The sequence below is a fragment of the Balaenoptera borealis genome (genome assembly GCF_965194805.1).
Source record: "Balaenoptera borealis genome assembly, chromosome: 8".
NCBI lineage: Eukaryota > Metazoa > Chordata > Mammalia > Artiodactyla > Balaenopteridae > Balaenoptera > Balaenoptera borealis.
Window position 1 is genome coordinate 41,974,156 of NC_138865.1, and position 27,909 is coordinate 42,002,064.

Consider the following 27,909-nt stretch of genomic DNA (forward strand, 5'->3'; position numbering starts at 1 on the left):
TAATCCTTTTTATTCCTCTAAAGTTTGTAGTGATGTCCCCTATTTCATTCCTAATTTTAATAACTTGAGGCTTCTCTCTCTTTTCTTGGTTGTTCTAGCTAAAAGGTTTGTCAATTTTGTTGATTTTTCTCTTCTTTATTTCGTTTATTTCTACTGTAGTTTCTATTATTTCTTTCTTTAAAAAACTGTTTTGGAATCAGTGTTTTGGAAGATTTGCCAAAAAGTTGGAAAATGATACAGAGGTCTCTACAACATTTACCCATCTTCCCTTAATGCTAACATTTTATATCAAATGTTGGCAAACTTTTCCCAAAAAGGGTCAGATAGCAAGTATTTTATGCTCTGCAGGCCACACACAGTCTCTGTTGCATGTTCCTTCTTTGTTTTTGTTGTATTACAACATTTTTTTTTTTTTAATTATGTTTGGCTGTGTTCGGTCTTAGTTGCGGCACACGGGGCATGAGGGATCTTTTGTTGCAGCACGCGGGTTCTTCAATGTGGCGTGTGGGCTTCTCTCTAGTTATGGCTTGCGGGTTTTCTCTAGTTGAGGTGCGTAGGCTCCAGAGTGCATGGGCTCTGTAGTTTGTGGCACGCAGGCTCTCTAGTTGAGGCACCTGAGCTCAGTAGTTGTGGTGCGTGGGCTTAGTTGCCCTATGGCATGTGTGATCTTAGTTCCCCGACCAGGGATCGAACCCATGTCCCTGCATTGGAAGGCAGATTCTTTACCACTGGACCACCAGGGAAGTCCCTACAACATTTAAAAAATGTTAAAACCTTTCTTAGCTGGCACACCATACAAAAATCAGATCTTAGGCTATAGTTTGTTAACTTCTGTCTTATATAATTATTTGTCAAGAGTAAGATAATAACATTGGCACAATATTATTAAATTAATACGGTCTTTATTTGGGTTTCCCTAGTTTTTCCACTAAGATCTCTTTTCTTTCTTGTTTTAAATATTTATTTATTTATTTGGCTGAGTCAGGTCTTAGTTGTGGCACGCGGGATCTTCCTTGTGGCACGTGGGATCTTTTTGTTGCAGCGTACGGGCTTAGTTGCCCTACGGCATGTGGGATCTTAGTTCCCTGACCAGAGATCGAACCTGCGTCCTCTGCATTGGAAGGCAGATTCTTAACCACTGGACCACCAGGGAAGTCCCAAGTTCTCTTTTCTGTTCCAGGATTTGTTTTCATGTCTCCTTAGTCTCTTCTGATCTACAACAGTTTTTCAGTCTTTCCTTGTTTTTCATGACCATTGCACATTTGAAGAGTATATTTATGGGTTTTTAAAGTAATTACTTGTTTACCTATCATCTCCCAAAGGTGAATAATTAGTATTAAAAATATTATTATGAACCTATGAATTTAAACATTTGAAGGGTTTCAGTTATTTCTAGTTATTACCCTTTTTGAAGTTGAAATTATCCTTTTTTTGGCCAGGTCTCTTCAAATTGGCTCCTGAGGGCTTTTTGACTTTCTAGTAATCTTTGATGGTTTCTTCATAAACTGGTATGATGAGTTATTCCAGACTTATCTTGTATAATTCCTGCTGTGTACCTAGATCAGACATTGCTCTAAGGAATCCTGGCATCTTTTAGTAGGAAATGGCACTTAGAGACCTCAATCTGGTAACTAATGTTTATTGTTACTGGGTTTGTCATTGTTTATAGGTCTCTCCAGTGGACAGAGTTAAAAGTAAAATTCCTCATGAGTTAGTAATGCTGATAGTTCAAATTCAGGACTACAGGATTTTCACTTCTTTTATATTACATTTTGATCACTTCTACACTGAGAATACTAGTTTCTTCAGAGCCAGGGGATGGTATAATTATATATATACATATTTTTTTAATTTAACTTTTTTTGCTGCGTTGGGTCTTTGTTGCTGCGTGTGGGCTTTCTCTGGTTGGGGCGAGTGGGGGCTACTCTTTGTTGCGGTGCGTGGGCTTCTCATCGTGGTGGCTTCTCTTGTTGCGGAGCACGGGCTCTAGGCATGCCGGCTTCAGTAGCTGTGGCACGCGGGCTCAGTAGTTGTGGCTTGCGGGCTCTAGAGTGCAGGCTTAGTAGTTGTGGCACACGGGCTTAGTTGCTCCGCGGCATGTGGAATCTTCCCGGACCAGGGCTTGAACCCATGTCCCCTGCATTGGCAGGCGGATTCTTAACCACTGTGCCACCAGGGAAGTCCCAGTAAGTGTATTTTTAAAAGATTACTCTAATGATCTAAGAAGTAAAAATCAAACCAAATAGAGATCATTTTTATTTTTAATTGGTTAAATTTGCATTTTTATAGACTGGATTTTGAGGAAGCAGGCTCTTTTACACTGTTAATTGAGTATAAAGTTTTGCAGCCTTTGTGAAGAGCATTTTTGAGCAGATGGTATGAAACTCCTTTTAACATTTTTCTATATACTTCTTTGACCTAGTAGTTTCACATCTTTGTATTTATTTTAAGAAAGCTATCCTGGATGTATTAGGTGTAATAATGGCTCCCTGTAGTGTTTGATTAGTAATAAAGAATTCATAGAGTAAGTAAAATGCAAGACCTATCCAGTAGATTTTTATGCAGCCAATAAACATTATGATATAGATATTTACAATTGATTATGTGTTCCTACAAAGTAGTGTGATTAGTATTTTGTTTTTGATATAAGAGAAAAATATGTAAGTACCAAATGAATAGTTTTTGGTATTAGATAGATACCTTATGGGTCACTGTTATTTTCTTTTGGGCTTTGTGAAAATTTTGTAATTTAAGGAAATTTAATGGTAGGAAACGATGAACATTCATATTGCTTGGGTTGCAGCAAGGCTCAATGAATATGCGTGAGGTACAATTTCTAGATTTGAAATTCAGAGTAGAAGTGATTGCTATCAGGAAGAACGGGCAAAAATTAATCATGTAGGGTTTTAGTACCAAGGGCCGCGTTGGTTTACTTTCTTTTTTTTTTAAGTTTATTATTTTTTTATTTTTAAATTATTTTTAAATTTTTTACTTTTATTTTTATTGATGTATAGTTGATATACAATGTTGTGTTAATTACAGCAGAGTGATTCAGTTTTTTTATTTATATATATATATTTTTTTTTTTCTTTTTTTTATCCCGGTGACTTACTTTCGTTCATAAAAGGTTGCCACTACCCAAAGCTCAAATGTATAATGTGGAAGTGCCGTTTTCCAGAACTCACCTTCCCCTTTGGTTTTCCTTTTTACCTCATTCATTTATTTCATACCTTGGTCCTTTTGGCTGCCTCATTGGGACTTCTCACTTGAGGGTGTGTGTAAAGAAGGCCCTTATATATACTGGTTAGAATTGAGGTAAAATTTGCCGTGTGTGTAGACACTGTACAAACATCTTTCTGGGTGTAATGTAACACTGCAACTGAGGTCACAGCAGGCATAGGTTGGGATGAAAGGATTGGCCATTAGATTGGAGGGAACAGACCAAAGCTACCTGGGGCTTGTATAATCAACCACCAGCATGGACTGGAAAGCTCTTGTGAGAAGCGTTTTTACATTGTAAAAAACACTAACAACCTCTCCCCCTCCACCCCCATCGAGATTATTATGAATCTATATTAAAAGCAAAGATGAAAAGTTGTTTATTGGGACTTCCCTGGTGGCGCAGTGGTTAAGAATCCGCCTGCCAATGCAGGGGACACGGGTTTGAGCCCTGGTCCGGGAAGATCCCACATGATGCGGAGCAACTAAGCCCGTGCGCCACAACTACTGAGCCTGCGCTCTAGAGCCTGTAAGCCACAACTACTGAGCCTGCGTGCCACAACTACTGAAGCCCAAGTGCCTAGAGCCCGTGCTCCGCCACAAAAGAAGCCACCGCAATGAGAAGCATGCGCACTGCAAAGAAGAATAGCCCCTGCTCTGCGCAACTAGAGAATGCCTGCACACAGCAATGAAGACCCAATGCAGCCGTACATACATACATACATACATACATACATACATACATAAATAAATAAATATATTTTTTAAAAGTTGTTTATTATTAGCACTTAGTGGGTCTCCCCTCCCCCCCAAGCTCATTCAGTAATTTAAATGATTTAACTTTAAAAATATTTATGTTGGGAGTTAGTAAAGATTTTAGCTAGCAGTGGTTGGTATGTTGCTATTAACTGACTGTACAAGAGTTACCTTTTTCAAATTTCTTTTTTCTTTTTCTTTTTATTTATTTTTTGGCTGTGCCACACGGCTTGTGGGATCTTAGTTCCCTGACCAGGGACTGAACCCACACCCTCGGCAGTGAAAACACGGAGTCCTAACCACTGGACCGCCAGGGAATTCCCAAAAGTTTCCTTATTTAAAAAATATCTTTCTGGGCTTCCGCGGTGGTGCAGTGGTTAAGAATCTGCATGCCAATGCAGGGGACACAGGTTCGAGCCCTGGTCCGGGAAGATCCCACATGCCACGGAGCAACTAAGCCCGTGTGCCACAACTACTGAGCCTGTGCTCTAGAGCCCGCGAGCCACAACTACTGAAGCCCGCACGCCTAGAGCCCGTGCTCCGCAACAAGAGAAGCCACCGCGATGAGAAGCCCGCACACCGCAACGAAGAGTAGTCCCCGCTCACCGCAACTAGAGAAAAGCCCGCGCACAGCAACAAAGACCCAACGCAGCCATAAATAAATAAATTAATTAATTAATAAAAAAAATACCTTTCTAATTTTTAATTGCCAGAAATACTACAAAAGGAAACCTCAGAAATTCGGTAATTTGATTTTTTTTTAAGAAGGATTTTGAGTGAAAAAAGCAACTGGAAAAGTTTTCTACATAGTTGACTAATTTAAGCGTTTGAAAGTTGCTTCCTTTAAATTCTGTTAAATTAAAACTATTTTAAAATTGTGGTTAAAAATAAAAATGTAACTTTAAAGATAATTTTTATTTAAATAAATACAGCCTTTTCCCTTCCGAACTGACCTTTTTTGAGTTGATAGCAGAGCTTTTTTGCTTTTTGACAGCAAGGTTGTGTCTAAGCCTGTATCCTGGCGGTTGTTTCCATTGCTTCCTGTTCTTCCACTTTCTGTTATGCTGTAACTTCATCTGCCCAGGGGAAAGAAAATTCAAGAAAGAAAATTCAAATGAGTCACAAGGCTAATGAAGATGAACAGGACTTTAGGTCCTTTGGTCAAAGGAATGGGAAGTTTACGCTATTTAATTTGATGCTTATTTACCTTATGGGAATACATTGTGTACATTTAAGAGGTCTAAATTCAGAGTCCTTTTTTTTAGTTAATCAGTATTTCTGTTACCACAGTGACTGAGAGTTTTTATCTGTTTATACCAGATTTTGGCATCTAACTTGTATTTTTGCTGCTCCAATCTTGAACAGTTGTATGTGCTTTTCCAGGCAACAGCTGAACAGATGCGTCTCGCTCAAGTGATCTTTGATAAAAATGATTCAGAGTTTGAAGCTAAAGTTAAACAGGTATGTTTCTGGCAAAGGATACTGTCATTTTTGTAATCTATTCTTACTGTGCTTAAAAAGATAATTTCACTAGAGATTCTTATTTTAAACTATGCTTATTGCTTAGTTGTAAATAATTGGATTTTGAACTTGTGATTCAAAATCAAAATACCTGTATTGGTGGCTAGAGCAAAGGAGTTTTGGCAGTAGAACCTTTCTGAGTTACTAGTGTTACATGTGAACAATGAGCATTTGTGAAAGTACAATGGCATTGTATATACCTGTGCATAGAAAGTATATTTAGTATATGGCAGGTTCTCAGAAAATTTTGTTCAATGTTACAGAAGAGCTGATCTGCCTTTTCACATATCGTGGTGATCCCAAACATAGATTGGAAAAGTTATAAAATTAAATTTTAGGGTGATGTCTTCAGTTAGAACTTCACTGATATAACATTATTTTAATTTCACATTCTTCTTTCCTGATAAGACTTCTTTTCCCTTCAAGATTCTAGAAACCAAGCAATAACCTTTACCTTGGTAGAGGTCTACCAATAATTCCTTGGAGTGAAAGTCCCTTGGTGAACTCTTTAGCCCTTTAGTATGTAAACTCTTTGTTCTTACTTATAGTTGCTGTCATTAGACTTAATGGTGATATTTTTGGAAAGCCGCAAAAATTATTTATTAAAAATTATAGAACTTATTAGCTGGAATGAGATTTATGAATTGTTTGAGACATCTACATATTATATTGCCTTTTATCTGGGTAGCATAGCGGATACACAAAAAAGAGCACTGGTACAGGAGTTCAGAGCTTTAAGTTTTAACAATGGTTCTCTCTCTTACTAATCCAATCACTGGGGGAGTTTTGATGGTTACTATAAATATTTTTTTTTTAAATAAATTTATTATTTATTTATTTATTTGGCTGCATTGGGTCTTGGTTGCTGTGTGCGGGCTTTCTCTAGTTGCGGTGAGTGGGGGCTACCCTTTGTTGCGGTGCCTGGGCTTCTCATTGCAGTGGCTTCTCTTGTTGTGGAACACAGGCTCTAGGTGCACGGGCTTCAGTAGTTGTGGCGTGCAGGCTCAGTAGTTGTTGCTCGTGGGCTTAGTTGCTCCACGGCATGTGGGATCTTCCCGGACCAGGGCTCGAACCTGTGTCCCCTGCATTGGCAGGTGGATTTTTAACCACTGCGCCACCAGGGAAGTCCCTACTGTGCATCTTAACAACTGCATGTGACGGGTATTGGGCTACTACAGATCATTGATAAAAATCTGACCTTATTAGTAGACATCCAAAGACTGAAGCATGGGAAAGCTGTAGAATGTATAGAACCTTGCTGGGTAACACAGGGAGGAAATCAGATGGAATGATGTGGTGTAAAGAGCTGTATTTATGAGACCGGGAGACCTGGCTTCCCGATAGGCTAATTGTTTTGTGACCACAGAGAAATCGCTTCAGATGTTGGGGGTCAAACTGTTTTGAACTGCAGCTGATACATACTAAAATAGTTAAAGGTACTTAAAACACAGCAGATATTTATTTTTTAAAATTTATTTATTTTATTTATTATTTATTTTTGGCTGTGTTGGGTGTTCGCTGCTGCGCATGGGCTTTTCTCTAGTTGCGGCGAGCGGGGGCTACTCTTCGTTGTGGTGCGCGGGCTTCTCACTGCAGTGGCTTCTCGTTGCGGAGCACGGGCTCTAGGCGCATGGGCTTCAGTAGTTGTGGCACACGGGCTCAGTAGTTGTGGCTCGCGGGCTCTAGAGTGCAGGCTCAGTAGTTGTGGCGCACGGGCTTAGTTGCTCCGCGGCATGTGGGATCTTCCCGGACCAGGGCTCGAACCCGTGTCCCCTGCGTTGGCAGGCGGATTCGCAACCACTGTGCCACCAGGGAAGCCCCACAGCAGATATTTAAATCATACATTTGTTCACTGATAATTGAGAAACCTATATTGTGCCTAATCTGTGATTGTTCCTTGTGTTGAAAATATTAAATAGCTTAATTATCCCTTGTTAAAGGGAATGCACCAAGGAGATTTCTTTGATTTCAAACATAGCACCCTGTTGAGGCTACTTGAGAAAATAGTATGTCCAGGAGTGAGTTTTGTGATAGCTGCCAAATTCTAATTTATTTATTTATTTATTTATTTATTTATTTATACAGCAGTTTTTTACTAGTTACCTATTTTATACATATTAGTGTATATATGTCAATCCCAATCTCCCAGTTCATCCCACCACTATTAGCCCCACTTTCCCCCTTTGGTTTCCATACGTTTGTTCTCTACATCTGTGTCGCTATTTCTGCCTTGCAAACCAGTTCATCTGTACCATTTTTCTAGATTCCACATATATGCGTTAATATACGATATTTGTTTTTCTCTTTCTGACTTACTTCACTCTGTATGACAGTCTCTAGGTCCATCCACGTCTCTGCAAATGACCCAATTTCGTTCCCATATATTCCATTGTATATATGTACCACATCTTCTTTATCCATTTGTCTGTTGATGAGCATTTAGGTTGCTTCCATGAGCTGGCTCTTGTAAATAGTGCTGCAGTGACCATTGGGGTGCATGTGTCTTTTTGAATTATGGTTTTCTCTGGGTATATGCCCAGTAGTGGGATTGCTGGGTCATATGGTAATTCTATTTTTAGTTCTTTAAGAAACCTCCATACTGTTCTCCATAGTGGCTGTATCAATTTACATTCCCACCAACAATGCAAGAGGGTTCCCTTTTCTCCACACCCTCTCCAGCATTTGTTGTTTGTAGATTTTCTGATGATGCGCATTCTAACTGGTGTGAGGTGATACCTCATTGTAGTTTTGACTTGCATTTCTCTAATAATTAGTGATCTTGAGCAGCTTTTCACGTGCCTCTTGGCCATCTGTATGTCTTCTTTGTGGAAATGTCTATTTAGGTCTTCTGCCCATTTTTGGATTGGGTTCTGCCTGTTTTTGGATTGGGTTGTTTGATTTTTTAATATTGAGCTGCATGAGCTGTTTATATATTTTGGAGATTAATCCTTTGTCCGTTGATACATTTGCAAATATTTTCTCCCATTCTGAGGGTTGTCTTTTCGTCTTGTTTATGGTTTCCTTTGTTGTGCAAAAGCTTTTAAGTTTCATTAGGTCCCATTTTTTATTTTTGTTTTCATTTCCATTACTGTAGGAGGTGGGTCAGAAAAGATCTTGCTGTGATTTATGTCAAAGAGTGTTCTGCCTATGTTTTCCTCTAAGAGTTTTACAGTGTCCGGTCTTACAATTAGGTCTTTAATCCATTTTGAGTTTATTTTTGTGTATGGTGTTAGGGAGTGTTCTAATTTCATTCCTTTACATGTAGCTGTCCAGTTTTCCCAGCACCACTTATTGAGGAGGCTGCCTTTTCTCCATTGTATATTCTTGCCTCCTTTGTCAAAGATAAGGTGACCATATGTGCGTGGGTTTATCTCTGGGCTTTCTATCCTGTTCCATTGATCTCTATTTCTGTTTTTGTGCCAGTACCATACTGTCTTGATTACTGTAGCTTTGTAGTATAGTCAGAAGTCAGGGCGTCTGATTCCTCTATCTCTGTTTTTCTTTCTCAAGATTGCTTCGGCTGTTCAGGGTCTTTTGTGTTTCCATACAAATTTTAAGGTTTTTTGTACTAGTTCTGTAAAAAATGCCATTGGTAATTTGATAGGGATTTCATTGAATCTGTAGATTGCTTTGCCAAATTCTAATTGTGAGACTTTAGGGTGTTCTAAATTATTTTGTATGTGCAGTGTTCTAATCCAAGCAGTGATAGCCCATGTATGGAACATTGACAGAGACAACTGGACTGTTGGACAGTGCAAACAGTTGGACTGGATGTTCGGCTAATTGTGGCCACATACTCATGCTTGGTCTTTGGGAAACATATAGTTCCACTTAATATTTGAGTAGCTCAGAAATTTGGGAGTCCCAGGCCATTGAACTAGTTTGAGCAGTCACATAGCTCATCCTGAATATTCTGAGAATGTTGGTATGTATGTATGTGCTGCGGATTAAGAATTGATACTTGGTCAGCTTGGAGGAGGGTTGATTTGTAGTTTGACTTTACCAGTATTGGTGGAAAGACATGGAGTAGCCCCCCAAAACAGGTAAACCTGATCTTGGATTGTAATCTCAGAGTCTTGAAAAAGCCATCTTCATGTGGAAGGATTGCATAATCTCTGTCTTTATATAGTAGAATCTTAGAATTAATATCAAGTGCCATTCTTGTGTTTCCCTAATCAGTCTTATAATTCCAACAGCTTATGGAAGTGACAGGAAAAAATCAGGATGAATGCATAGTGGCTCTGCACGACTGTAATGGAGATGTCAACAAAGCTATCAATATATTGCTAGAAGGGAATTCAGATACGGTAAGTATTATTAATTGATTTGCAATGCTAAGATTTCTCTCCAGTTCCATATTGCATTTTCAACTTCACCTTATTTGGGGGTGGTGGTGGAGGGGGATTATGGGTGCTGTTCCATATTTTTTTTTTTTTTTTTAAAGAGAGAGCTGCTCTTTTTATTTATTTTTATTTATTTATTTATTTATTTATTTATTTATTTATTTATTTATTTATTTATTTATGGCTGTGTTGGGTCTTCGTTTCTGTGCCAGGGCTTTCTCTAGTTGCGGCAAGTGGGGGCCACTCTTCATCGTGGTGCACGGGCTTCTCATTATTGCGGCCTCTCTTGTTGCGGAGCACAGGTTCCAGATGCGCAGGCTGAGTAATTGTGGCTCACGGGCCTAGTTGCTCTGCGGCATGTGGGATCTTCCCAGACCAGGGCTTGAACCCGTGTCCTCTGCATTGGCAGGCAGATTCTCAACACTGTGCCACCAGGGAAGCCCTCCATATATGTTTTAAGACCAGAAAGAACACTAACCTGAAATGACTGTTTTTGTTATGTATGTTTTCTTCATGAACTTGTAGAATCTGAAGACTTGAAAGAGAACTTGGTCAACTACTCCAGCCTTACACAGTTGCCAAAATTCTCTGGGCCTGTGGACATTTTCACCACCTGAAAAACTTCTCTTGGCTCCACAGCTCATGTTTCTTCATCTCAGTTGTCACCTCTTACTACTCCTTATATCTCTAAACTAACATAAGAAAAAAATATTTTTTAAGCTTAGTAAAATTTGAGGAATGCGCATGCACGCTAAAGCTCCTCCCTTTTATTTTAGGAAGGATGCAGCTAAAGCCACACCAGAGGCAGGTGTCAGCCCTAATCTTTTGATTTCTACATGGAAATTACACAGTATTTCATTTGTATTTTTTCATTGAGGAAACCAATTCAGAGCAGATTAAAACAAATAATGATTCACCTAATTGGGGTATAAAGGTGAACACATCAAACAGTGCCTTCCTTATCATTGTTTAGGTTTAATCAAGTTCTCATTTTTAGGGGTAGGCTTTATTAGGCACAGGCTGTATTAAAATGAACTACTGTGACAAGCTCAAAACTGAAATGAGTATATTTTTATTTAATAGGAAACAAGCAGAATAAAATTTGTAATTATAAAAATTAGTGATAATTGGGAAAATATTTCGTTATTTGAGCATAGCAGTATTTGTGGGTAAAATTCTATGCAAGATAACACTGGTCCAACATGATAAACTACCAAATATGTGAGTTTGTTGGGAAAATATATCATGTTAAGTGAGGAAATAAAATTTTGAAGAGTTTTTGTTTGCTGACACTTAGGCATGTATTTGCTGGGTTTTATAAACTCTGGGGGGTGTTCAGCTCATTGCTAATGGATGCAGTGTAGAATGGTTCTCCCTTATTTTTAAAATGAACTGAAGGGCTTAACTGCCTTCTTTATTTAAAAAAAAAAATCACTGTGAATAAAGGAAATATTTCCAAATCATTAATTGGAGGGCGTGTTTTCTTTTATATGGTAGAGATAGTCTTGAATGCTGTTTCCTGTTGCCTTTCCTTTAGCTCTCACAGATTCATCATTCCTTTTCTGTGGTGGCTGGGTGAATCTTTTAAGTTTTAAATGAACAGCCAGTTCTATCTCAATAAAGACTTTCAACTTCCTCTCCTCATTTGGGACTGAACCCAAAGGAGGTGGTTCTAGACTGAAAGTTACATAAAGATCTCTTTGGTTACCTCTTTTTTTTTTTTTTTTAAATAAATTTTATTTATTTATTTATTTATGTTTGGCTGCATTGGGTCTTTGTTGCTGTGCGTGGACTTTTCTCTAGTAGCAGCGAGCAGGGTCTACTCTTTGTTTCGGTGCACGGGCTTCTCATTGCGGTGGCTTCTTGTTGCGGAGCATGGGCTCTAGCTGCACGGGCTTCAGTAGTTGTGGCACACAGGCTCAGTAGTTGTGGCTTACTGACTCTAGAGTGCAGTCTCAGTAGTTGTGGCACACGGGCTTAGTTGCTCCACGGCATGTGGGATCTTCCAGGACAAGGGCTCGAACCCGTGTCTCCTGCATTGGCAGGCAGATTCTTAACCACTGCACCACCAGGGAAGCCCTTTGGTTACCTCTTGAACCTAGAAATCACACAGTTGGGGCTAGATGTGGCATGTTGTTTTCTTAAAAGTTCAGAAACTAGCAAATTAGGGCCTGAATACAGACACAAAAGGCATTTGCCTGTTTGGAGGTGAGAAGGCTATAGGGAAAATGGAGAGGCAGAGGGGAAGTCCTTTGAAACCCTCGTTTGTTTAGGATTATTCCGTGGTCCATCTTTTCTTTCATCCTGTTTGCCTTGTTTCTTACCTTGTTGTTGTCTGCCGTAGCCATGGCTACTACTGAGGTAGGTGGGGATGGCATAGAGTGGGAGCTTGGGGAAATAACATTTAGTTTATGCTTATCAGCATAGGAAAAGGCTCTGTGGTGGGACAACATATAGTACGTTGCCAATTCAACTAGTTGCTGTAATCTTTTGTGCTGTCTATAGCAACAGGAACCTAATAGATTTGCTGTCTTTATCATCAGAGAGTACAGTACGTTTATGGAGAAGAATTAAAATGGTAGGCATGCAAGCTGTAAGGCATGAGTAATTAGGACTGAAAGATAAATGCACACACTCTTGATGATTGTCCACACTTTGAGTGATAACTCTGAATAAATGCTCTTATTTTCGATAGACTTCATGGGAGACTGTAGGAGGGAAGAAGAAGAATTTTGGAAAAGAAAGTTCAGAAAACAAAGAGAATAGAGAGAAGAGAAGTGAGAGAGAAGTGAGCCGTGGACGCGGAAACAACAACCGGAAAGTAAGAGGTGGCAATCGTGGGAGAGAGTGTAAGTACAGACCTTTCTCCTCACCTTTGTTTTATGAAAATTTTCATGCATGTTAAAAAGCTGACAGAATGATCCAATGAATTCCTATAAATCCACTTCCTCAATGCAATATTTGTTAGTATAGTTAACAGTTAGTAATGAGCTACAACTGAGTAGTTTATTAGAACCCTAACTGATACAATTTCATATTTAGCACTGACCTGGGCTGTAGGTATTTGTGTTGTGTCTTAAGACCGCCTTCTGTTATGAATCAAGTGCATTGTCTAATTTTAAAGAAGGTTTTTTTGTTGGCTGATAGCTAAAGCTGTTTATTCTTCCCCACTTATGGATATTCATGATATATGCAAGGTTTAGATTAAGAGGAAAGTTGTTGAATAGGAAAGGTTTTTCTCAGTTCTCTCCATTTGACTCAGGTTTTGGCATCATTCACCCAAAACAACACTACCTCCTATGCAGATGTACCAAAGTGGCTAAATTATGATAAATATTTAACACGTTCCTTTATAGACTTTTGCTAGTTTATTTATACCACAGATGTTTATTGAGTATCTACAGTGTAGTGGATAGTCTTCAAGGCATACAGCAATGAAGAAAACAGAAATCTTTGCCCTTCCAAAACATCTTTTAAGGGAGGTAGAGTGAGATGTAACAATAAAAAAGAGAAGTAACATTTCATATTAATATTATAATATTTTAATGGCATTATGTAGAAGATTATGCTCTGGAGAAAAACAAAGGCAGAGAGATGGGAATTATAGGTATGGGTTTGACAAATTTAAAGAGAGTGACCAAGGAAGGCCTCACTGACAACTCACATACTTAAGCCATGAAAGAGATGAGGGGAGCAAGCTGTGCCAATATTGTTCATAAAATTTCTGTATTATACAGAGTCATTAATGCCAATATAGGAATAAGGAGAAGAAAAGACTGTGTTGGCATCTTCTGGACAGTAACCTGGAAAAACCTCTCTCTAACAGTGATTTCCCCAAGAATTCAGTGTTTCCTTGGTATTGCAGTTTGCTCGTCTATGCCTTTCCAGGCTTTGAACTTAACCAATGAGCAAATTTTATTGTGTATGGTTACATAACAAAGGTATTTTTTTTGGAAGTAAACTTACTTTACAGGAGGGCATGTCAAAACAGAAAATAAAAGTGGTATGTCATTTTAATTTCTTTTTGAATTTTCACCAATGAATTAAGCAAGTTGTGCTGTCATTCAGTTTTTTGAGCCACACTGGTTTGGTTTTTCTTGCTTTCTAAACCCTTTGGTTAAATTTTAACCTTTTTAAAAAAAAGCCTTTTTTTGTTGAGGGGTGGAGGGAGTCTTTTTGTCCTTGTCTTTAATAGCTGGTGGTTTGCTTATGTATAAGGGGTGCTCTTTTCTTCCTTAGTTAGAAGTGAAGAGAATGGAATTGATTGCAATCAAGGGGACAAGCCTTCAGACCGTGGCAAGAGAGCTCGTGGTAGAGGTAAGACAGAATAAGGCGGAAGGAGATGCTTGTGATCGGGAGGAGGCAGCTTGTTCATATACTCAGTACATTAAGCCATGGCAGTGTACTCTGAAAGAATGGTTGATCTGAAATCTTTTGATTCATTTAGTGATGCCTATGAATAAAGTGTTTGGATTATGTAATTTTGAGGAAACCTATTGGTTGTTTTCAGATGAGCTGAGAAAGGCCCTTTCTATGAATAATTTAAAACTTGAAGCTCTGACCAAAAAGTTATTAATTCTCCTCTGTTGGACTTTAACAGATGTGTTTTACCCATATGATACTGTTTTTTTTTTTAATGTTTATTTATGTATTTATTTATTTGGCTGCATTGGGTGTTAGTTGCAGCACATGGGATCTTCGTTCAGGCATGCAGGATCTTTCGTTGTGGAGTGCGGGCTTCTCTCTAGTTGTACTTTTTTTTTTTTTTTTTTAAAGGAAATCCTTGGTAACCAACAACTACTTTTTTTTTTTTTAAGATTTAATTTTGGGACTTCCCTGGTGGTGCAGTGGTTAAGAATCCGCCTGCCAATGCAGGGGACATGGGTTCAAGCCCTGGTCTGGGAAGGTCCCACATGCCACAGAGCAACTAAGCCCATGCGCCCCAACTACTGAGCCTGCGCTCTAGAGCCTGTGAGCTACAACTGCTGAGCCCACGTGCCACAGCTACTGAAGCCCGCACGCCTAGAGCCCGTGCTTCGCAACAAGAGAAGCCACCGCAATGAGAAGCCCATGCACCGCAACGAAGAGTAGCCCCTCCTCGCCACAACTAGAGAAAGCCTGTGTGCAGTGATGAAGACCCAACGCAGCCAAAAATAAATAAAATTAAACCTTTTAAAAATAAATTTATTTTATTCTATTTTATTTATTTGGCTGCTCTGGGTCTTCATCGCTGAATGCGGGCTTTCCCTAGTTGCGGCGAGCGGGGTCTACTCGTCGTTGTGGTGCGCGGGCTTCTCATTGCGGTGGCTTCTCTTGTTGTGGAGCACAGGCTCTAGGAATGCGAGCTTCAGTAGCTGTGGCACGTGGGCTCAGTAGTTGTGGTTCTTTCTGACTTACACCACTCTGTATGACAGACTCTAGGTCCATCCACCTCACTACAAATAATGCAATTTGGTTTCTTTTTATGGCTGAGTAGTATCCCATTGTATATATGTGCCACATCTTCTTTATCCATTCATCTGTTGATGGACACTTAGGTTGCTTCCATGTCCTGGCTATTGTAAATAGTGCTACAGTGAACATTGTGGTACATGACTCTTTTTGAATTATGGTTTTCTCAGGGTGTATGCCCAGTAGTGGGATTGCTGGGTCATATGGTAGTTCTATTTTTAGTTTTTTAAGGAACCTCCATAGTGTTCTCCATAGTGGCTGTATCAACTTACATTCCCACCCACAGTGCAAGAGGGTTCCCTTTTCTCCACACCCTCTCCAGCATTTATTGTTCGTAGATTTTTTGATGATGGCCGTTCTGACTGGTGGGAAGTGATACCTCATTGTGGTTTTGATTTGCATTTCTCTAATAATTAGTGATGTTGAGCATCCTTTCATGTGTTTGTTGGCAATCTGTATATCTTCTTTGGAGAAATGTCTATTTAGGTCTTCCACCCATTTTTGGTTGTTTGTTTTTTGGATATTGAGCTGCATGAGCTGCTTGTATATTTTGGAGATTAATCCTTTGTCAGCTGCTTCGTTTGCAAATATTTTCTCCCATTCTGAGGGTTGTCTTTTCTTCTTGTTTATGGTTTCCTTTGCTATGCAAAAGCTCTTAAGTTTCATTAGGTCCCATTTGTTTATTTCTGTTTTTATTTCCATTTCTCTAGGAGTTGGGTCAAAAAGGATCTTGCTGTGATTTATGTCATAGAGTGTTCTGCCTATGTTTTCCTCTAAGAGTTTGATAGTGTCCGGTCTTACATTTAGGTCTTTAATCCATTTTGAGTTTATTTTTGTGTATGGTGTAAGGGAGCGTTCTAATTTCATTCTTTTACATGTAGCTGTCCAGTTTTCCCAGCACCACTTATTGAAGAGGATGTCTTTTCCCCATTGTATATTCTTGCCTCCTTTGTCAAAGATAAGGTGACCATATGTGCGTGGGTTTATTTCTGGGCTTTCTATCCTGTTCCATTGATCTGTATTTCTGTTTTTGTGCCAGTACCATACTGTCTTGATTACTCTAGCTTTGTAGTACAGTCTGAAGTCAGGGACCCTGAATTCTCCATCTCCGTTTTTCTTTCTCAAGATTGCTTTGGCTATTCGGGGTCTTTTGTGTTTCCATACACATTGTGAAATTTTTTGTCCTAGTTCTGTGAAAAATGCCATTGGTAGCTTGATAGCGATTGTACTGAATCTGTAGATTGCTTTGGGTAGTATAGTCATTTTCACAATGTTGATTCTTCCAATCCAAGAACATGGTATATCTCTCTGTTTGTATCATCTTTAATTTCTTTCATCAGTGTCTTATAGTTTTCTGAGTACAGGTCTTTTACCTCCTTAGGAAGGTTTATTCCTAGGTATTTTATTCTTTTTGTTGCAGTGGTAAATGGGATTGTCTCCTTAATTTCTCTTTCAGATTTTTTGGCATTAGTGTATAGGAACACGAGAGATTTCTGTGTATTAATTTTGTATCCTGCAACTTTACCAAATTCATTGATTATCTCTGGTAGTTTTCTGGTGGCATCTTTAGGATTATCTATGTATAGTATGTCATCTGCAAACAGTGACAGTTTTACTTTTTCTTTTCCAGTTTGTATTCTTTTATTTCTTTTTCTTCTCTGATTGCCATGACTAGGACTTCCAAAGCTATGTTGAATAATAGTGGAGAGTGGACATCCTTGTCTTGTTCCTGATCTTAGAGGAAATGCTTTCAGTTTTTTACGATTGAGAATGATGTTTGCTGTGGGTTTGTCGTATATGGCCTTTATTATGTTGAGGTAGGTACTCTCTATGACCACTTGCTTGAGAGTTTTTATCATAAATATGGGTGTTGAATTTTGTCAAAAGCTTTTTCTGCATCCATTAACATGATCATATGGTTTTTCTTCTTCAGTTTGTTAATATGGTGTATCACATTGATTGATTTGCATATATTGAAGAATCCTTGCATCCCTGGGATAAAATCCCACTTGATCATGGTGTATGATCTTTTTTTTTTTTAATTAATTAATTTATTTATTTATTTATTTATTTATGGCTGTGTTGGGTCTTTGTTTCTGTGTGAGGGCTTTCTCTAGTTGCGGCAAGTGGGGGCCACTCTTCATCGCGGTGCGCGGGCCTCTCACTATCGTGGCCTCTCCCGTTGCGGAGCACAGGCTCCAGACGCACAGGCTCAGCAATTGTGGCTCACGGGCTTAGTCGCTCCGCGGCATGTGGGATCTTCCCAGACCAGGGCTCGAACCCGTGTCCCCTGCATTGGCAGGCAGATTCTCAACCACTGCGCCACCAGGGAAGCCCTATGATCTTTTTAATGTGTTGTTGGATTCTGTTTGCTAGTATTTTGTTGAGGATTTTTGCATCTATAGTCATCAGTGATATTGGTCTGTAATTTTCTTTTTTTGTAGTATCTTTGTCTGGTTTTGGTATCAGGATGATGGTGGCCTCATAGAATGAGTTTGGGAATGTTCCTCCCCCTGCAATTTTTTGGAAGAGTTTGAGAAGGATGGGTGTTAGCTCTTCTCTAAAAGTTTGATGGAATTCACCTGTGAAGCCATCCAGTCCTGGACTTTTGTTTGTTGGAAGATTTTTATTCACAGTTTCAATTTCATTGCTTGTGATTGGTCTGTTCATATTTTCTCTTTCTTCCTGGTTCAGTCTTGGAAGGTTATACCTTTCTAAGAATTTGTCCATTTCTTCTAGGTTGTCCATTTTATTGGCATAGAGTTGCTTGTAGTAGTCTCTTATGATGCTTTGTATTTCTGCAGTGTCTGTTTTAACTTCTCCTTTTTCATTTCTTAATTTTATTGATTTGAGTCCTCTCCCTCGTTTTCTTGATGAGTCTGGCTAAAGGTTTATCAGTTTTGTTTATCTTCTCAAAGAACCAACTTTTAGTTTTATTGATCTTTGCTATTGTTTTCTTTGTTTCTATTTCATTTATTTCTGCTCTGATCTTTATGGTTTCTTTCCTTCTGCTAACTTTGGGTTTTGTTTGTTCCTCTTTCTCTAGTTCCTTTAGGTGTAAGGTTAGATTGTTTGTTTGAGATTTTTCTTGTTTCTTAAGGTAGGATTGTACTGCTATAAATTTCCCTCTTAGAACTGCTTTTGCTGCATCCCATAGGTTTTGGATTGTCGTGTTTTCATTGTCATTTGTCTCTAGGTATTTTTTAATTTCCTCTTTGATTTCTTCAGTGATCTCTTGGTTATTTAGTAACATATTGTTTAGCCTCCATGTGTTTGTGTTTTTTACATTTTTTTCTCTGTAATTTATTTCTGATCTCATAGTGTTGTGGTCAGAAAAGATGCTTGATATGATTTCAATTTTCTTAAATTTACTGAGGCTTGATTTGTGACCCAAGATGTAATCTATCCTGGAGAATGTGCTGTGGTCACTTGAGAAGAAAGTGTAATCTGCTGTTTTCAGATGGAATGTCCTATAAATATCAATTAAATCTATCTGGTCTATTGTGTCATTTAAAGCTTGTGTTTCCTTATTAATTTTCTGTCTGGATGATCTGCCCGTTGGTGTAAGTGGGGTGTTAAAGTCCCCCAATATTATTGTGTTACTGTCGATTTCATCTTTTTTAGCTGTTGGCATTTGCCTTATGTATTGAGGTGCTCCTATGTTGGGTTCATATATATTTATAATTGTTATATCTTCTTCTTGGATTGATCCCTTGATCATTATGTAGTGTCCTTCCTTGTCTCTTTTAACATTCTTTATTTTAAAGTCTATTTTATCTGATATAAGTATTGCTACTCTAGCTTTCTTTTTCCATTTGCATGGAATATCTTTTTCTATCACCTCCCTTTCAGTCTGTGTGTGTCCCTAGGCCTGAAGTGGGTCTCTTGTAGAGAGCATATATATGGGTCTTCTTTTTGTGTGCATTCAGCGAGCCTGTGTCTTTTGGTTGGAGCATTTAATCCATTAACATTTACGGTAATTATCGATTTGTATGTTCCTATTACCATTTTCTTAATTTTGGGTTTGTTTTTTTAGGTCTTTTTCTTCTCTTGTGTTTTCCACTTAGAGAAATTCTTTTAGCATTTGTTGTAGAGCTGGTTTGGTGGTGCTGAATTCTCTTAGCTTTTGCTTGTCTGTAAAGCTTTTGATTTCTCCATTGAATCTGAATGAGATGCTTGACGGGTAGAGTAATCTTGGTTGTAGGTTCTTCACTTTCATCACTTTAAATATATTGTGACACTCCCTTCTGGCTTGTAGAGTTTTTGCTGAGAAATCAGCTGTTAACCTTAATGGGAGTTCCCTTGTATGTTATTTGTTGTTTTTCCCTTGTTGCTTTTAATAATTTTTCTTTGTCTTTAAGTTTTATCAATTTAATTACTATGTATCTCGGCGTGTTTCTCCTTGGGTTTATCGTGCCTGGGACTCTCTGCGCTTCCTAGACTTGGGTGGCTATTTCCCTTACCATGTTAAGGAAGTTTTCGACTGTAATCTCTTCAGATATTTTCTTGGGTCCTTTCTCTCTCTCTTCTTCTGGGACCCCTATAATGCAAATGTTGGTGCGTTTAATGTTGTCCCAGAGGTCTTTTAGGCTGTGTTCATTTTTTTCATTCTTTTTTCTTTGTTCTGTTCCACAGCAGTGAATTCCACCATTCTATCTCTGAGGTCATGTATCTGTTCTTCTGCCTCAGTTATTCTGCTGTTGATTCCTTCTAGTGTATTTTTCATTTCAGTTATTTTATTGTTCATCTCTGTTTGTTTGTTCTTTAATCCTTCTAGGTCTTTGTTAAACATTTCTTGCATCTTCTCGATCTTTGCCGCCATTCTTTTTCCAAGGTCCTGGATCATATTCACTATCATTGTTCTGAATTCTTTTTCTGGAAGGTTGCCTATCTCCACTTCATTTAGTTGTGTTTCTGGGGTTTTATCTTGTTCCTTTCTCTGGTACAAAGTCCTCTGCCTTTTCATTTTGTCTATCTTTCTGTGAATGTGGTTTTCGTTCCACAGGTTGCAGTATTGTAGTTCTTCTTGCCTCTGGTGGATGAGGCTATCTAAGAGGCTTGTGCAAGTTTCCGGATGGGAGGGACTGGTGTTGGGTAGACCTGGGTGTTGCTCTGGTTGGCAGGGCTCAGTAAAATTTTAATCCATTTGTCTGCTGATGTGTGGGGATGAATTCCCTCCCTGTTGGTTGTTTGGCCTGAGGTGACCCAGCACTGGAGACTCTGGGAGGGCTCATGCCAAGGAGTACTTCCCAGAACTTCTGTGACAGTGTCCTTGTCCTCAGAGTGAACCACAACCACCCCCTGCCACTGCAGGAGACCCTCTAACACTAGCAGGTAGGTCTGCTTCAGTCTCCTATGGGGTCACTGCTCCTTCCCCCGGGTCCTGATGTGCACACTACTTTGTGTGTGCCCTCCAAGAGTGGAGTCTCTTTTTACTCCAGTCCTGTCGAAGTCCTGCAATCAAATCCCGCCAGCCTTCAAAGTCTGATTCTCTAGGAATTCCTCCTCCCATCGCCCGACCCCCAGGTTGGGAAGCCTGATGTGGGGCTCAGAACCTTCACTCCAGTGGGTGGACTTCTGTGGTATAAGTGTTCTCCAGTTTGTGAGTCACCCACCCAGTGGTTATGGGATTTGATTTTATTGTGATTGCGCCCCTCCTACCGTCTCATTGCAGCTTCTCCTTTGTCTTTGGATATGGGGTATCTTTTTTGGTGAGTTGCAGTGTTTTCCTGTCGATGATTGTTCAGCAGTTAGTTGTGATTCTAGTGCTCTCGCAAGAGGGAGTGAGCACACGTCCTTCCACTCTACCATCTTGAATCGGTCTTGGTCCTTGTTTTTTTAAAATCCACTTTATATATAGTAGTGTATAGATGTTAATCCTACCCCCCCCACCTCCTTATGTTTACTTTTTTTTTTTTTTTAAAGAATTTTTTGATGTGGACCAGTTTTAAAGTCTTTATTGAATTTGTTACAGTATTGTTTCTGTTTTATGTTTTGGTTTTTTGGCCGTGAGGCATGTGGGATCTTAGCTCCCCAACCAGGGATCGAACCCTCACCCCCTGCATTGGAAGGCGAAGTCTTAACCACCGGACCTCCAGTGGAAGTCCCCTTATGTTTACTTTTTTTTTTTTTTTTTAAGTTAATTTATTTTTGGCTGCGTTGGGTCTTTGTTGCTGCGTGCGGCATTTCTCTAGTTGTGGCCAGTGGGGGCTACTCTTTGTTGCGGTGCACGGCTTCTCATTGCGGTGGCTTCTCTTGTTGCAGAGCATGGGCTCTAGGCATGCGGGCTTCAGTAGTTGTGGCATGCAGGCTTAGTAGTTGTGTCTCGCGGGCTCTAGAGTGCAGGCTTAGTAGTTGGGCGCATGGGCTTAGTTGCTCTGCGGCATGTGGGATCTTCCTGGACCAGGGCGTGAACCCATGTCCCCTGCATTGGCAGGCGGATTCTTAACCACTGCGCCACCAGGGAAGCCTCCTTATGTTTACTTCTAAGGAAGGTTGTAAAGTAGTGGGTAAGGGACTCAGATTGACTTTTTTTTTTTTTTTTTTTGGCTGTGCTGTGTGGTTTGTGGGATCTTAGTTCCTGGACTAGGGATTGAACCCCAAGCCCTCACAGTGAAAGTGCCAAGTCCTAACCAGTGGACTGCTGGGGAATTCCCAGATTGACTGTTTATAAACCCAGTTAGATGTTAAAAAAATCAGTCCACCCTCTTCCACATATATATAAACTCTAGTGAGGTGTAATTTTTATATTATTAGCTGATATTTAAACATGTTTAAACAAGCTGTTGATGAGTAGTGGTCTGTGTCTAGGGATTTCTTAGAATCATTATCCCAAGTTCAACACAGGGCAAGAAGAGAGAAAACATTCAGTACCCAGTATGCACAAAAACAATTATTTTGCTTGGTGAATATTAGTAAAGTACAGTTTGATAATAAGTGAATAGTGGTGCAAGACAAATAATTTGTCCCTTTCATAATTAAAGGATAAGTGTCCTTTGTTTTATGTGTTTAATATGTCCCTTTCCAGAAGTTTGGTTGTAAGTTATTTAATGCCTTAATCTACTCTCTCATGGTGTGTTGAATTAACCTTAAAACAGTTGATTGTACTATCCCTTTCCAGTTATTTGTGATCTGCTGGGTAGTATGCAGATTTTAAAATGCATCCTTAAAAAACAAGTACATGGTTTAAAGTGTGTACTTCAAAAATGATTCTTTAAGGTCTCCATTGCCTTTATTCTTTAATTTTGACCATACTTGTGGGCAGCTGTTGCTGACTTCACATTGGCTCTCCCTCAGAACAGTAATCTGTGTTCATGATTAAATTAGCTAAAATGTTAAGCTGCTAAAATTTTAATAAATCACCCCTTTCCTCCTTAATTTTTGCCTTATCTGCACAGTGTTAGCATAAAGAGTATTATGAAACAGCATGGATTTAATATGCTAATGCACACTTTTTTGGTAATTTATGTTGAGAATTTGGTAATCTCTGTATTAAATAAAAAATCATGTATATAAAATGGGAGTATATTTTACTCCCATTTCATGGAAAGTATAAACTGTAGCAAATGAAATAAAATTAAGTTCCATTTATACACCTAGTTTTTCTGTACCTTTCCCTGAATGTTTTCTCTGCGGAGGAGCAAGAATCAGCGTGACACTTGTAACAGATCATTTTTCTATGATTCATTTAAAGTTTGTGGAAAGGTAGCTTGTGAGTTGTGTGTTTTTGTGAGAAAACAGCCTCTTCAGAAGAGGAGAGTAGCAGCTGTGGTAGGCTGTCGTTAGTGTTCTGGGCTTTGCTTTTTGGAAAGTAAGCCTGGTAGTTGGTGTGAAAACCTTTGGAACTTTATAAATGTTGACCATTCATAGGTACTTGGCCATCAAATAATACTGTGTTTTGTGTACAAAATGTGGAATTTAACTGATACTTATAAAGTACCTTATCCTGACTTAATCCTGAGTTTAGATTGAAGACCATGTTAATAATCTGTGAGATTGGGAGTATTCTTTTCTTTTTTTTTTTTATATTGGAGCATAGTCTATTAACAATGTTGTATTAGTTTCAGGTGTATAGCAAAGTGATTCAGTTATACATATATATGTATCTATTCTTTTTCAAATTGTTTTCCCGTTTAGGTTATTACTGAATATTGAGCAAAGTTCCCTGTGCTATGTAGTAGGTCCTTGTTGGTTATCTATTTTAAATACAGTAGTGTGTACATGTCAATCTCAAACTCAGATTGGGAGTATTCTTGATAAAGTTCTTCATCATGTGCCATGTTAGTTAGTAAAAAATAATATAATTCTGTGTTCCAGGATGGAACTACTTGCTCTTGTGTAAGAAGTTACAATATAATCAAGCCACTCCACTAACTTTTTTTTTTTTAATTTTTATTTTTGGCTGCATTGGGTCTTCATTGCTGCACGCGGGCTTTCTCTAGTTGCAGCGAACAGGGGCTACTCTCCTTTGCGGTGTGTGGGCTTCTCATTGCAGTGGCTTCTCTTGTTGCGGAGCACGGGCTCTAGGCGCAAAGGCTTCAATAGTTGTGGCACGTGGGCTCAGTAGTTGTGGCTCACAGGCTCTAGAGCACAGGCTCAGTAGTTGTGGCACATGGGCTTAGTTGCTCCATGGCACGTGGGATCTTCCTGGACCAGGGCTCAAACCTGTGTCCTTTGCATTGGCAGGCGGATTCTTAACCACTGCGCCACCAGGGAAGCCCTGTTCTTCTACTTTTAAAACTAACTAATTTATGAATATGGCCTGTATAATATAATTGAAAGGTTAATTGTTGAGCACCTACTAGGTGCTGACATTCTAGTTTTAATTCTTGAATTTTCTATAATGCCTTCTCGGGTCCTGGTACAAAAAGTATTTTACAAAATGCAGTGCTCTAAAATTAGTTGCTGAACAACTAGGTTATTTCCTGTAATTGAATAGTAATATTATTATGCCTCTAAATATGAGTCCGTGAAAAAAAATCCATGTTATGACATTGGGGTTACATATCAGTCTTTAACGCAACAACTGATACTTAGATACCTATTATATTGTTGAACATACTGCTGTGTATAAGACATGGTTCCTCACATCCTCAGTGGGGAAGGAGGAGAGACAATCAAGTAAAAGCACTGTTCGACCTACTTAAGAAAATGATTGGTGATGTGATCAACTGTCAATAGGGTTTCCTTTAGATGGACCTAGGGAGGTCTCTGAGGAGATGGGATTTAAAGTGAGGAGGAAGAAAGCCATGTGAAAATCTGGGTAGGAACATTCTGTGTAGAAGGATCAGCTTAGCTAGTGCAAACATGAAGAACAACTTAGATTTTTCACAGAATAAAATGTATTCACTGGAATATAAAATATACATATAAGTTCTCAGGGTACGGTTTTAACATTTTACTTTGAAATAAAAAAGCACAGCAGAATTTTGCATAGTGTTTACCCAGAGTCTCCAAACTTTAATATTTTGCTACATTTGCTACATATTCTCTCTGTATGTACATGTTACTGTTTTTTTCTGAAACCCTTGTGTGTTCATTTCAAACATAATGCCATTTTACCCCTTAATATTTTAGTGTGTAACTCCTAAGAAAAAATATATTGTCTTAAAGAGCTACCTTAAAATGATAAAATCAGGAAATTACCATTGATACAATGTATAGGCCTTATTCAAAAATTTCCAGTTATCCTGCTAATGTTCTTTATAACAAAAAGCAAATATTCTGGTCCAGGATCCAGTCTGGGATCACACACAGTATTTAGTTCCCATGTCTGTGTAGTGTCCTTCAGTGTAGAACAGTTCGTCAATCTGGAATAGTCTTTCTTTGTCTTTCATGCCCTTGACACTTCGGAAGTATCTCTTTTGTAGAATGTCCTTCATTAACAAACTGAGAAGTTTCCTCATGATTAGATTCATGTTACCAGTTCTTGGCTGGAATGCCACAGAATGATATAGCTGTACCTCATATTAGAGGGTACATGATACAGATTTATCCCATTGCTAGTGATGTTAGCTTTGATTACTTAAGGAAAGTGGTTTCTGCCAAGTTTCTCCTTTGTAAGGTTACTCCCTCCTTCTTTGTAATTAATACATATTTTTGGGGGGGAGTGCTCTGAGACTGTGTGAATAACCGTTTTCCCATCAGACTTTTATTCACTGGTATTAGAATCCATTAATTCTTTCCTGAAATAATTATTGTGGCACATTTATAATCAGACTTCTTTGCTAAGGAAAAGCTAATATATGAGATATGAGGATAAGACTCTAAGCTCTCTTCCTCACTGAGTCCCTGGGGCATTTGCTGTTGTCATTTGACTCATTTATGCTACTTTGCAGTTGGGGAAGACGAATTCCTATCTCTGTGGATAAACCCTGACCCAGGGACAAAGAGGCACAACTTGCCTGAGTCCTTAGTCTCTGAGCCACACAAACCCCAGAGGTGCCCTGTTCTCTTTGTGGGCTGAACAGGTCTCTGGGCAGGTGGGCAGCTTGTGGTCAACACAGCAACCATCTTTATCATTGAACCAGCCCTGAAAATCTGGAAACTTTTGTCTGTACAAAAAACTTTAGAACTACTCAGAATCTTAAAGATCATGACCCAGAGTGTGCAGTGATAAATTCAAGAGCACACAGTTTCTGGTGCATTTGGCTGTTATCAAAGCCCTGCTTAGAGTCTCCTGGGAGTGAAGGAAAGGGATTGCTTTCTATCTTATTATTTTTCTTTAGGTTGCACATGTTCGGCCCCAGGGGGGATATCTGCTATTTAGATTTGCCTTCTCCACTAGAGGTGGTTAGCTGTTCTCTGTGTTTTGGCTTTTTTCAAGGGAAATGGGCAACTTTTCTACTCTGGCTCTCAGTGTAAGACATAAATATTAAACAATTAAAAACTTGAGCAATTATTCAACATAGATGTAGTGCAGAGTCACTAGAGAGACCTCTATGAGTAAAGGTTTAGCATTTATCATAACATTGGTTTATTCTTTATGATAATTTACTTTAATGGTGTTTTTCTCAATTATAAGAACCCAGGTCTTTCTTCTGAGCTGTTAGTGAAAACAGCTATTTGTACCAGATAACAATATAGGAAAATGTATATACACAGAAAACAATGTTACTGGTAGAGTTACTAGCCAGGTGAATAGGAAGGAACAATTTTGTTAGCTTGCTAAAATGTACATGAAGATGGATGGATTTGATTTTTTTAAATGTACCTAAGATAGTTGGCTTGTTTGTGTTTCATACTTGGGTGCGGCTACTGCTCTCTGGAGACATGGAGATATTTAGTTGATACTGACTTTTTCCAGGGGACTTGCAGGATTTCTTGAATTTTTGGCCTTAGGATATGTTTTTCTTTTATAAATTCCTTTCTTCTCTTTCATGTACATCTTGCTTTCTGGCTCAAGTATTAGATAATTGTTTAATGATTTCTTAGCAGAATCCTTTTTAAAAAAATTGCCACTATTTTCTTAATATTTAACCAGTGTTAAATATTAAATATTGGTACCTTTTGTCACACAGTTTGCCACTGAATGTGTGCACATGAATGCACTTAATCAAGAGCAGTTGTGTTGTTTCTTTTGCTTTCTTCACTGGTAACAGTGTTTATTATAGCCCTCTAAAATTTCTTGAGATGTAATTTACATACTGTACAATTCACCCATTTACATTGCATAATTCAGTGGTTTTTAGTATATTTTTAGAATTATGCAGCCATCACCATAATCAATTTCATAACATTTTCATCACCTCGAAAAGAATATGCCATACCGTTTAAGTATCAATTCCCAATTCCTTCATCACCCCCCCCCCCCCCCATCCCAGGAGTAAACAACTGGTAATCTACTTCCTGTGTTTATAGATTTTCCTGTTCTGGACATATGATGTAAATGGAATCTAGTAATATGTGCTCTTTTGTGACTGGCTTCTTTGACCTAGCTTAATGTTTTAAAGATTCATTGATGTTCTCCCACATACCAGCACAATGTTGTAGCATGTATAAGTACTTCATTTCTTTTTATAGCCAAATAATATTCCATTGTATGGACATACTAAAGTTAGTTTGCTTTTTTTTTTTTTTTTTTACAGTTAAGTGTTTTATGTCCTGAGAATTGGTTTTCTTATATGATGACTCTCCTCCCCCCACCCTACCACCTCTCTTAACTGTAAGGAATTTGGGGTTGTAGTCTTGCCAAAACCTGTTCATTGAAAGCTTTCTTCTTAGAGTTAGGTTTTGTTTTTTTTTTAAACCCAAGTTCCCAACCTTCTTTTAGACGTACCCGAAGTCTTACCTTTGCCTTTCGACGGTGTTAAAATAGATAGTAGCCACTAATATGCATTATTAGAATTCTTCCACTTTTTAGGACATTTCCCTCTATTCCCCTGTCTCCGGGGAGAGAGGGTAGATTTTTGTCAAGACCGTATCTTTTAATAGTTTAACTTGAACTACTGGATAAGTTAACTGTACATGATTAAATATACATTTAGTTACATTGGCATGGCTAACATATCCCTTGGCAACCACCTTTTTCTGAATTTGAGTACTCTTACATACCTCATCTAAGTGGAATCATGAAATATTTGTCCTTTTGTGACTGGCTTGTTTCACTTAGCAAAATGTC

The 27,909-nt window shown here is 38.7% G+C and overlaps 1 protein-coding gene across 19 annotated transcripts in view; it reads left to right on the forward strand.

Annotated features, from left to right (window-relative positions):
* Positions 1 to 27,909, forward strand: part of UBAP2 (ubiquitin associated protein 2) — a 124,976-nt gene that overhangs the window by 48,074 nt on the left and 48,993 nt on the right. For 14 of the 19 annotated variants that reach the window (XM_082402408.1, XM_082402410.1, XM_082402409.1 and 11 more), the window contains 4 exons: positions 5,341 to 5,436; positions 9,693 to 9,803; positions 12,535 to 12,688; positions 14,079 to 14,156. In XM_082402408.1, coding sequence (XP_082258534.1) covers positions 5,341 to 5,436; positions 9,693 to 9,803; positions 12,535 to 12,688; positions 14,079 to 14,156 — 439 coding nt within the window. Of the gene's footprint in view, positions 1 to 4,219; positions 4,720 to 5,340; positions 5,437 to 9,692; positions 9,804 to 12,534; positions 12,689 to 14,078; positions 14,157 to 27,909 lie in introns of all 19 variants that reach the window. The other 5 variants (XM_082402404.1, XM_082402400.1, XM_082402397.1 and 2 more) reach the window with 2 other exon arrangements.